Raw genomic sequence first — 12,245 nt, 5'->3', positions numbered from 1 at the left:
CTTATTTTCTTAAGTGGTAAACATTGTAGAACTATTTAGAATTACACATCTTACACCAACATATTCCAGTGAGTGTGTCAGGGTGGCAAGCTTGAGCATAGGCCACCTGAAGAGAGAGAAATAGATGTCGAGAGAGAGTTTTCAGTCTTAACATGCATATCTTTTCTTCTGAACTTTCTCCTAGACCACTGGCCTCCCCTTTGCTGGAGAGGGCAGGTGACACCAGAGCAGATGATGTTTGTACCTCTGAGTAATGAAGACCACAGCAGCAAGAAATCTTTCCTCTCCTGTGCCCATTAACTTTATCCTGCTACTGAAAAGAGCAGCTGCTTGCCCAGAAGTGATGGAGTACCCTGAGAAAAGGTTTATATCTCCATCATGTATCTCTGAACAAGACACTCCCTGCCAGGTGCCCAGCAGCTCAAAACCTTCACATTTCTTGCATCTAAATGCAATGCATGATCTCACAAGGAGCTGCACAGCCAAACTCTAAGAGCATGATGGGGAAGCATCAGGATTTAATTCACAATGAAAAAAAAAACCAAGCACATTCAGTCAAGAGGCCCTCTTTTCAGCCAAGGCTTCAAAAGAGATTCAAAGACCCAATCACTTCATTTTGCAAAATCTAAACACAACTAACATCTTAAAATCCTCATCCTAGTATAAGCTTTGAGTGTTTCAAGCATCAAAACAGGCACAATAAACAGGTTCCTCACTGTGGAGGCACAAACTGAATATCTCTGTCCAAAACCAAGGGGTGAAATAGCTTCTCAATCTCACATAACACAGGTGGTCCCTTTTCCCTCTGTGAACAGCTCATTTGAATACTCTGCTCTGCTGAGTCCTGTCAGTCCAAGAACTGGGCCCAAGAAAAAGCCACCACAGCCATAGCTGTAAGTATCCAATAAGTTCAGCACAGGAGATGGCAGGTCCAACACACCAAATCCAATCTTCCCTTTAAAAAAGAGCCAACACTGTGCTTGTTAGACAACCTCTGCACTCTCCACTTACATTGTCCCACCTTTCCCCAGTAGAATGAGACTGAACTAACCATGAAGTGCCCTCATTTAATAAGGAGATAAAATAAATTCTGTTTTTATTAGACTTATGCTTGAACTTACTATTTCTTTTGGAAAAACTCGATGCATCTTTTCCCTGTTGACTTTGAGTGAAAGAAAGAAAGTGAAGCAACTGCTGCCCATGCAGTACATTTGTTTACATCTTCTCTCAACAAGCCTTGGCCTTTCAGTCTAAGAGCAAAACCGAATACTCACAGATGAAGAAACTTCAAGCCCAAAAGACTCACTTTTGGTGGTTAAAAAATGTGCACACTGTGGAATAGAAGGTTAATATACTAGTATACAAAATGCTCGGAGCACAAATGATGGAGCACTACTGATGCCACCCCGTGGCTCCTCAGGGGAACTTGAGGAAGAAGGTACTGAAAATCAGCAGTGGAAATGGGTATGTTTTCCAAACAGGACACCTAAGAAAGCATGAAGATCTTGAATTATAACCACTACTTTCTGCAGAGTAGCTGCTCCTAGATTTTAACATACATAGGCCATACCTACTTGTGCAGTTGAGTGAGATGAACAGGACAAGACAATAAACTGACTGTCTCAAAGGAAAGCTTTGCAGAAATATCTATGGGACAAATGTTAGCAGTTTTGCAACACAAGCAGATAGTTTGGGAATGGTATTTAGCACAGTTAACATCTGTGATGTCTTCAAACCACAGGATGCATCAGAGGGCCAGCTTCTGTTGTAAATTTCTACAATGTTAGGCAGCCTCATATCTACCTCATTTCCCCGCTCAGTTCTGGTGACATAATCGAAATCACAAATCACAAAAGCAGTCAAGTAAGTTGACATTTTCAGTGAAGTGTTAAATGTGGTAACTGTCCACAGGCTTCCATTTTCATCCTTCACTTCAGATACATCTAGAAAAAAAAGTTAAAGAAATATTCAAACCTAAGTTCTTCCATTCAAAACAAGGACTTTTGTGTTTTCTGCATGGTTTTTTTTTTTTTTCACCACTTTCTTCAATATGGTGTATTCCTCCACTAACTCATATGCTCCTGGTAGAAGGAGAGCAGCCAGACTCCATCAATTTTAAATTGTGGGCGAGCTGGGGATAATTAATCTCAATCTACCTATCTAAAACATACAACCTGTTATGATCAAAATATTGGGCAGGGCCTAAGAACTACTAAATACTTAATCTTCCTTCCTTCCAAGTAAGGAGGATATAGGCAAGATTCTTTGGGGTAAAAAATGCTTCCAGTGATTCTCACAGCAATCCCACCTATTCCTAAATTCCAATGCAAACGTCATAAAACTTACTTTTATGGCTGAAATTTATTTCGTTGAAAAATAAAGATTCATGGCATTGAAACGCAAAAAGAGTATTTTTAAGAAAGAGACAAGTGACTCAATGGATTTCTCTAGGAATACTAATTTAGGGAATTTGTTTGGAATCTTATACCCCACAGACATCTCACATGAGATCCCAGTACGGGACAGAACAAGAGTCTTTTAGTCCTCTAGTTCTTATTCTGTACTTACACAGGAGGCTAGAATGTGCCTGGAAAAACAAATTTTTGTTTGCTATAAATATCTTAACATCTATTGAGAATTAAAGGAATCCCTTGATGTCACAAATACAGGCTTTGCATTCCCAGGGCTGCCATTTTGCTTTAAAATGATGCCACACAGTAAGACAAAACACACTAACTAAGCGGTAAATGCCAGAAATCAAACTGTGTGCAGCCTCCAGCAGGCAAAGGAGAGCACACCACAACTGATAAAATGGTTTGACAGAATTGTTAGCATCAGAGACATTAATTATGAATAATGGTGCCCAAATTTTTAAGTTCATAGACACAGATTTTCTGCGCCTTTTGAAGACATCAGCAAACAGACAACAGAACATTTTTTGGATGATGTAAACTTCTCAGATGAATTGCACCCTTTTTAGAAGTAATGTAGGAGGAGAAAAAAAACATACATCAACTTGTTGTTTACCTACCAATAGCAGGCATGTTGGAAAGAGCCACATAGCTTGGGTCATGGATAATTCTGATATTAAATGTGGCCTTCATGGCAGGTTCATCAAAACATGGGTAAACTCTCCTGGCATATGTTGGTTCCATTTGGGATGCAATGAGTATACTGTATTAAAAAATACAAATAAAATTAATCCAGCATGCTACAGCTGATTAAAATCACATAGAAACAACAAACTGGAAAAAGCAGCAAGTGAAGCATGTAGATACTCAGATTTGGAAAAGATTTGGCTATTATTTAAAGTCATGACTAAATCCACATACCAAAAAGCCAGCTCTGTTTAGATGTTTGCAGAGAAAAGCAGTCCTTTTAAATTGCATTTGGTTTTTTTCCTCACAGCCTTTTCCAGATTAAACATTTGAGCATTTCTATTTTGTTTGCAAAAACAGAGTCAATTAAAGTTTTGCATACAGCAGACCATATCTCTTTACACCTGCTCTTCTCCCTAATGCATGCACTCTTATTAATTAATCATACATTTTAATAAAACATTGTGATAACTGTTAATGCATATGCTTGCACTTGCACAACTCTGACAAATGCCACAGAGAAGCACCCCTGGGAATACAGCACCAGTGCTGTCCCAGTGCACTGGCAAGCCCAGAATAATACCCAAAAAGATCCTTTATGCCAAGGAGCTATGCCTCACTTGAGGCAGATCTCTGTGGCACATTGTGTTGGATGCACTCCTCCTATTCGAACCAAGTGAGCTTTGCTCCACTCAGATGCTTAGCAAGTAGTTCTAATCAAGGTTAATCCTCCTGTGTCAGTGAGAATTCAGCAGAAAAAAACCAAAACTGGTGACTGGGCTGGACTGGTAAATGGCAGGAATTGCATTAATAGCAGAAAAACTTACTACAAATCAATCATTTACACTGTAATATCTGTTGAGCTGTCCCTCCACAGCACCTGGCTGCAGGGCAGTGATCTCCCCTCAAGGAGGTACACCTCTCAAGGTTACTCTTGAAGCTATAAGACCCTTTACCTGGCACCAGACATGGATGAGCTGGTGATATTTTTTACCTGCATGCAACACTGAAGATTATTTTATAAGAAACTTCCTCAATAACCTTTGTATTCCATCACAACTTTAAGCGTAGAGCATTGACTTCTAATCCACCTATACTTAGTAAATACTAAAATACCTATTTGTACTTAATACTTATTAGCTGTTAAATATTAAAACCTTAATTTACCATTGGACTGATCTCTGACTCCTCTCCTGCAATGCATGCTTGCTGGAAGCAGAACGTAAATCAATGCCTTGTGGCAGAACTCTCAACAACCTGTACGTCTGACCTGTTCACATGAGGGCATCTGTGCCAAGAATCAGAAAAAATACACAAGCAATGGTCCTCAAATCTCCTTACCTGTCAGCTAAGCAGTTCCAGCAGCTGGGCACACAAGAATGGCATAATCTCCTGCTTCTGTGACCTCACTGCTACAGGGAAAGTATTTTTCTGTTGTAGCTGAGGTGTTCCCCAAAAGTTTATATACCAGGGTCAGAAACGCTTATTCTTAGCAGTGAGCCATCCCAAAGAAGGCAGGAGCCATCAGGACAGCAGCCATACCTTCAGCATGGAATGAGTCAGGTCTGTGCTACACTGGAGTAATTGGTGCAGAAGCAGCTAACAAAGTCAGTGCAAATACTGTGCCCAGTTACATTTTGGCATGCCTGTTCCACCCTATCCTGTCAAGTGTTCTATGCACAGGACATGTGCAGAGAGGCTTCCAAGCAAAATCCTGAAAATATTTTTAAATATTTATGTGAACAGTGACATGCATAAAGCCTGCACATCATAGTACAGTCTATGGGATCCTCTAACTCCAAAGCAGCATACATGAGCTCACTCACTCATGGCAGTGCAAGAAGATGTCTGTGCAGAATGATGGACCCCTGCACTGTGTATGTTTGAGCCAGAAGAGCTAGAGAAGAAGAGAAAAACTAGTTTCTGTATCTTCCTGCCTACCCAGGCCCTGGTATGGACTACCACAGCTACATACAGAATACTGATTCCCCATTTCAACAGGAAACCCTTCAGACACTTAAAGCTAGAGAAGTGTGAGCTTCTTCCCTCTTCATCTTATTTTCTCCTGCAAGCACTGCAGATATGGGGTATCCTTTATCCATAACAAGTGCTCACATTTTTCAGCATTTTCTTTTGCATGTAAGACATGATCAGGTGGATAGTACAAATTGTCAGCAACAGTATAAACACATAGAGCCATCAGTGGTCAAACTGACAACAAAAAATTTCCCTGTTGGATATTCAGTGAAGTTGGAGCTTTGGTTTATTCTTTTTTCACAGAGTTAAGACTTCTGAAAATAGCTGTCTCTCTGAACAGCTTTCTGACCTCACACAACAGCAGTGGGGTTAGCTGACCAATATGACCAATAAAAAAGAAAGAATGGAACAAACATTTCAGTCACTTCTCAAAGCTTGCCTTGCTCAAACTTTTCTGAGATGAGAGGTCTCTGGCAGCTCCTCAAGGAGAAATCACAAAAAACACTAAAGAAATACAGGACTGCATGGCTGTAGGCAGATGTCACATTGTCTATTACAGCTGCTGGTTTCAGCCAGGTACTGAGGTCAGAGAGCCTCTGCAGGAAACTGACCCCAGGGTCTGCTGAAAACTGTAGGAGACGCTTTAGAAAAATTACAGGACAGACTGCAGGAGGTGGAAGTTTCCTTGCAGAACAGTAAATGGCTTTTTACTGACAGCTGAAGGGCACTGAAAGTTTTTACATCAATCCTCATCTATGTAATCCATAAGAATCCAACTTCCTCCATTATTAATACCTGGACAGATCTTACAAATCACTCAAAATGTATCTCCTCCACAAAAAAAAAAAAAAAAAGAACGCAAACCCCTTCAGTGTTATTGGGAACCATCAGGTTAGGAAATAGCTGGTAAAGTGATGACCTAAATCTAGTGAAGTGAAAATAACAAGATACTATCACATAGCCTTGATTCAGGAAAAAAAACTTCTTTAAAGCAGGAAAAATATGCTAAATAATTCACTAATATCAGTTATGTGTGCAGGAACAAATAAGAAAATAATACATTGCATCTACACTCAGTAGATTTTTTTATTTGTTCCATTGTCTGAATATACAAAATGTCATCTTTTTAACCAGACTGCCATCTCATTTCATTAGTGCTTTGTAATGAGCTAATAATGAAAAGGAACATTTGTCATAAACCCTCTAAACAACCAGAATACATAATTTAATTATACATATTATTTGAATGATTTGAAAACTTTTTTTTTTTCTTATTTTCTACTGTTGCAGCAAGGCTGACAACAACTTTTTTTTTCCTGGCACTCTGAATTTTATACAGCCTGAATCAAAAAAAAAAATAAAAATCACCATCTAATTCAGTGTTTCTTATGCTGCCTGATATCAAAAGATGAAAACCCCTTGCAACAGTAAAGTAAAGATAATTGTAAACGTAAAGTAAAGATAAAAAGTAAGGTAAAGTAAAATGGTAAGATAAAAAAGCAGTTCTTTATTGGAAGCTTCCAGGCGCCTCCACAGATATGGGCTGGGGGCACGCCAGTATTGGATTTCTATGATTTTTTTAAGTTTAACAAATTATCATCTCTAACAAACATTGCCCAATTAGAAGAGCAGTTGCTTAGGTAACTCTTCCCCTGTGTACTCTCCCATTGGAGCTGGTCCTGGGCTTCTTTGCCCCACTTATTATTATGTCTTCTCAGATTCTGATTGGAAAAAAATATTCTTCTTCTAGGTCCTCTACTTAAAAATAAGACTAAACAGTATTTCAGGAATGTATTAGATTAGCTTATTCCTCTAAAGTATAAGATAAAGGGTAGCAAAAAGAGCAGGATTTGTATAACCTCATATAAATGATCTAAAAAGCTACAAAAATATGAAAAACACTTAAAAATCAAAAATGTTTAGACATCACTTAGATAGGACTTAATTGAATTAATACCACGTCAGAAAGCACACTGACACAGAATTAAGTAATTAATTACTTGATCCTTTCTAATCTGGATTTTTATAAAACTATATAAATAAAAGGTTCTAGACTTTTCTTACCTTAAATTGCACAAATACTCCTGTGAAAAACAATCAGTGAATGAAGAAATAGCAATTAAACATAAACAGAAAGTGCTTCCTAAAATACTTATTGTAATACTGCACTTTTCTCTAAGGTTTACCAAATTATCACCTCCTTCTTAAAAAAAAAAATAAAAATGTAGAAGTTGCATTTTCCAGATGTGGAAGACAATGGTATCAATATTCACACAAGCAGCTGAAAAGCCAGCTTGTTGAGAAGAGCCACACAGTCCTGCCCCCATTTCAACTAAAACTATTGCCTTCATTTAGTGATTTCATGTTACTGCTACTGCTCTACAGAGGCTTGAATGTATGGATCCTGTGACTGCATTTTACCTGCTCAAACAAGCCTATGAACTGCTAAGATAGAATTTGTTTTAGTGGACTCATTGATAGACAAGTACCAAGAATACTCTAATCTTAACTCCAGGTTTCCTTTTGACTCGGTGTTTGCTCAGCAAATCACAACATCTTTGATTATTAAAAATAAAAGCTTCAAAGCAAGCAATTCATCTGCCACTTCTTTAAACTCCTATTTTGAGAAACTTGTCTTCCAGTGGAAGTACGTAAATTCTAATCTTAAAATTCACTTATCTTCAGCAAGTTTCACATCCAGAAATTTAAAAGAAGAAAAATAAAAAGATTATTTTGAGGCTGAAAATGTGATGATTGACTACTTGATAAGCTCACACTGCCCCAGCACTGATTTTGCAGTTCAAAAGAGAAGGAAAGCATCCAAATAACACCCACAACGCAAACCACGGGTTGTCTGGTGACGGCTGAACAAGTCCAGGTGCAATTGCACCTACAAAAAAAAAGGTTTAAAGCTGTTAAAAGCAGCCACCCATCCTACTCCACCATGCTTCTGAAATTGCATGTGGTCAGCGTCTCTAAACTCAAATACGCAGCCAGAATCCCGGGTTCTTGATAAAGACATGCTCCCCACAGACGCAGGTTGAGCAGATGGGGAGTTGTCGGCGCTACACGGACATGTGTGGGGCCGGGATGAAGGTTCTGAGACGGACTCCATCTCCCAGGCACTGGGCACTGGTACTGCCCGACCCCTCGCTGCAGCCAATGGCACTGAGATACCACAAGATGTCCAGCCGGAGCTGCAGGTGAAGTCACCTGCCGACGGAGAGCCAGGGCAGCCGGGCCGATGCTCTCCGGAGAGCAGAGCAGCCGGCCTGGGCACAGCCCGGAGTCTGCGGCTCGCCTCCTCTGGAGCCACCCTGGGAGGTGCTGAGGCCGTGCGGAGCAGCCCCCTCTCCCGGCCCGGGCAGCGAGCGGCTCCGCCCGGCGTGCCACCAGCTCCCGCAGCCCCCAGGGCACGGGACACCCCGACCCGAGGCCGGGGCACCCCCGCTGCCGTCGGCTCAGGGGCTCGGGGTTCCCGCAGCGGCCGCCGCCGCCTACCTGCTCTGCCCCCGGTCGGTGTAGCGAGTGAGGAAGAGCCCGTCGAGGTCCTCCTCCAGCGGGCCCTGGAAGCCCAGCTGCAGCACGTAGCGGCGCCCGGCCCGGAGCCGGCCGCGGAGCTCCAGCACCGCCACCTCGGCGGCCTCGTCCTGCCGCAGCCCCGCCACCTCCACGGCGGCGCCCGGCTCGGACAGGGGCCCGCGCACGGCGGCGCCGCGGCTCCGCAGCCCAGAGCTGTGCAGCACCGCCGCGTCCGTGTCCTGCAGGCAGCGCACCGTGATGTTCACCTGCCCGCTGAAGGCGAAGGGCCCCTCCTGGCCCGGCCGCACCCGCGGCCACAGCTCCAGGTCGTAGTGGAGCGGCAGGAGGTGGAGGGGCAGGCGGCGAAGGGAGCCGGCAGCAGCAGGAGCGGGCGGCGGAGGGGCGGCGGGGCCGGGGGCGCGGGGCGAGGGCGGCGGTGCCTCCTCCTCCTGCCGGCAGCGCCCGTAGAGAGCGGAGAGCGCCAGCAGCGCGACCAGCAGCGCCAGCAGCAGCGCGGCCCCCGCCGCCGCCGCCCTCCGCCCCACGTAGAGCCCCCCGGAGCGGGTCCCCATCCCCGCCGCTCTGCGCCCCGACGGCCGCGGCCGCCGCTACTTACGGGGCGGGGGAGTGAGCGCGCCCGAGGGCGGGACGAGCCGGGCCAGGGGAGTCGGGTTCGCCCCCGTCCCGGGGAAACCTCTCCGCCAAGGGCTGCTCCGGCGGGGCGGGCGGGCCGGGGACACCGGCCCCGTGCGGGGAGCGGGGCGCGGTAGCCTTAGCCGGAGGAAGCTGCCGGCTGCCCCCGTCCCGTCTGCCTCAGCAGCCTGCGGGGCAAACGCCACGGTGGGCAGCCGAGCAGCCGCTCCTTATGTCCGCTCCGGCGGAGGGGTGTGCCGGAGATGCTTGATGCCGAGGTCCCACCGAGAATGAGGGATAACGATGCTGCCCGGACAGACGGAACGGGCCCCCGGTGGTCCCGGCCGTGTCTCAGTGCAGGGCAGCGTCTCCGGGCTCTGGAGCTCTTTCTCTCTCAGAAAGCTCTGGTACCAGAGAAGACCGTCGGGCCGGTGGTGGGGGCTCCCCATGCAAAAAAAAACAAAACAAAACAAAACAAAAACGCACAAATATTTCTATGTCTTTTACCACTGCGTAAGGAGAAAAGATGAGAAAATGGCGGGGTCGCTGAGGAGCGCAAGTATTGCGGTAAGGGCATTATCTGTTCTCAAGGGAAATCTACAATGATAGATGATCAAGTCTGAAAAGTCTTTGGTACATAAAGGCACGACCAAAGTGAGTTTTTAATAAATAGTTTAGAGTCTCATTTCCTGCATAGTTCAGTTGAGGCTATAAACATCACTGTCCTGTTCATATGCAGTTAACCCCATTAAAATCAATAGGATTACTCCCGTGTTCCCATTTAAACACATACTCAAGGTGTTTGCCAGTGGGGGCCGAATTGCCAGCAAGATTGAAAAATGAAACCTTGTAAAGTTTCCTGGTGTTTTTCCTCAGTTGTAGCTCCTTTTTAAAATCAAGATGAGCCATGCATTAACAGGAGCAGAAGCCAGGAACAGTGGCTCTTGGGTGCCACTGCCTCAGACACTTTGTAAACAGGATTACAAGCTGGGTTTCTCTCTCCTTTTTTTCCCCCCTTTTTTTCCCTTTTTTTCCTTTTAATTTACTGAATTTACTTCCAACCAACACACACCCCCCACATTGTCTTGAACACAAGATAATTTCCTGGGGCTTGCAGTCTGCACAAGAGTCACCTTCAACACCAAACATCTCTGCTTGCAATACTGAGGCTTTGGATTAGGTATTACAGTCTGCTATGTCACCAGAGGTAAAGCAAATTCACTTCAATGATCTCACTCCAAAGGTTGTATCTCCTTCTAAGTTAGTTGTTAATTGAGAGAAATAACTTTTCCTGTTGTCCTATACAGAACACAGATATTGTTTCCTTATGCTGGGTACAGCTGGGCTGGCTGTTCCAGGTCTAGGGAACAGCTCTAAGCCACTGCACTGTGAAAATTTCATGTTCCAGCAGAAGATTATCATCTGTTTTCCTGTCACTTGAGGGATGGGGGAATACCCTCTGACAGCCTGTTCCACAGATTGTACCTCTCCCACTCTTCTTGCCTCACCTTGTCCCAGTACCTTTGCTGATGTTGCCCATTAGGTTCACAACACGTTGTCTTCTGGTGCTGGTTCACCTGCCTTATCTTTTTTCACACAGCTTGACTTGCATATTTCTGTTTCCATGCTTCTTTTCTCAACTGGTTTTCATTTAACCAAGTCCTCCCATCCCACAGGGACTTCTTCTGTTTCCCTGGTTCAGACCTTTACACTCTGTCCATTTAACCCATCATCCTTGCACATGCCTCACGTAATTTTACTCTTCATCTTGCACATCATCAGCCTCTTCCTTTTCTCCTAGCATATTTTCCCACATCCATCAAATTGCTCTTCTATTAAGACTTTACAATAATCTCCAGACAACTCCTTGGAGGTTGCCAGACGTGCAGCCCTGAGCTTACTGCCCTCCAAAAAGTATGGCCTGCTGCATGTCACTTAAATATTTCACAGAAAATATATTCAAATGTTTAGGAAAATATCTCTTCCTTTTGTCTACACTGTACACTTGGGAAACAGTTTGTTGTGCCAGTCCAAAGAGCTGGTCCATCCCATAGAAGAAGCACTGACACATGAGGGCGACTATGTAAGAAGAATGTGCTCCCAGGAAGACCAGCATAGAAAAGATAGCACTACAGAGAAGGACATGATGGGAAGAAGAGCACAGATACTGTAGAAAATTAAGGAGGATTTCCATGTCCCGTTTGCCAATATTTTTTTTTTTAATTCATCCTCAACACTGTTCAGTAAAGCCATTCTCATCACTGAACTCCTCAAAACAATGCACAGGCAAAATTAAAACTGAGGCATTTCATTCCACATCTGTGAAAAGAAGCAGAACTTTTCAGTGATAAGTAGTGCAGACCCCATGGGAAGGTTGCCCTTATTAAGAGTGTGGGATATGTTTCAAAGTTTACAGTTCATGTCTGTAAAACATGCTTTATTTTCTCTTGTTTTCAGTGGAGAATTCAAACCTGCTACTTTCCTCCATTAACACATAATAAACCCACAATAGTTATGACTTACACTAAATGTTTTCAAAAGTGTTGTTTAACTACCTTTTCCTCTCAAATAATTTATAATCTCACAAAGTGACTGATGGGTCATTTCCCTCCTGGTGGGAACATTTATACCAGGGAATGCTAGAAGTGGGAAAATAGTTTGCATGCAGTACAAAACATGTGAGGAGCTTCTGGTGCAAATATTACAGTTCATCCCGTCTGCTGAACTTTGCAAAGTTAAGACATCTGAATTATTATGAATAATAATTCATAATGAATCTGAATTATTCAGCTCCTGGAGCTAAAGATGCAGGAGATCCTAGACACTCTGACCCAGGCACTCTGACCATGGCAAGCAAGGCAGAGCTTTTTTACATGGGTCATAGCACAGATCAAATCCTGGCCTTGGACAGAAACTGGAGGCTTATATTTAAGTCAGAAGAAGCTTTTAATACATATCTGAAAGTAGAAACAAATCACCTGTTATAATAGAAGTCAGACATGTGTTGCTTTGCAG

At 43.6% G+C, this 12,245-nt stretch overlaps 1 protein-coding gene across 1 annotated transcript in view; it reads right to left on the bottom strand.

Moving 5' to 3' along the window:
- The window catches only part of LVRN (laeverin), a 37,517-nt gene extending 28,348 nt beyond the window's left edge, over positions 1-9,169 (bottom strand). The window contains exons 1-3 of the mRNA XM_015615553.2: positions 8,577-9,169; positions 3,032-3,174; positions 1,804-1,943 (exon numbers count right to left, since the gene is read on the bottom strand). Of these exons, the coding sequence (XP_015471039.1) occupies positions 1,804-1,943; positions 3,032-3,174; positions 8,577-9,169 (876 nt within the window). The remainder of the gene's footprint in view (positions 1-1,803; positions 1,944-3,031; positions 3,175-8,576) is intronic.
- Positions 9,170-12,245: the final 3,076 nt, after the last annotated feature.

This window comes from Parus major, chromosome Z (genome assembly GCF_001522545.3).
Source record: "Parus major isolate Abel chromosome Z, Parus_major1.1, whole genome shotgun sequence".
NCBI lineage: Eukaryota > Metazoa > Chordata > Aves > Passeriformes > Paridae > Parus > Parus major.
The sequence above is the reverse complement of the archived record's forward strand: the minus strand, read 5'-3'. Positions and strand labels throughout refer to the sequence as shown.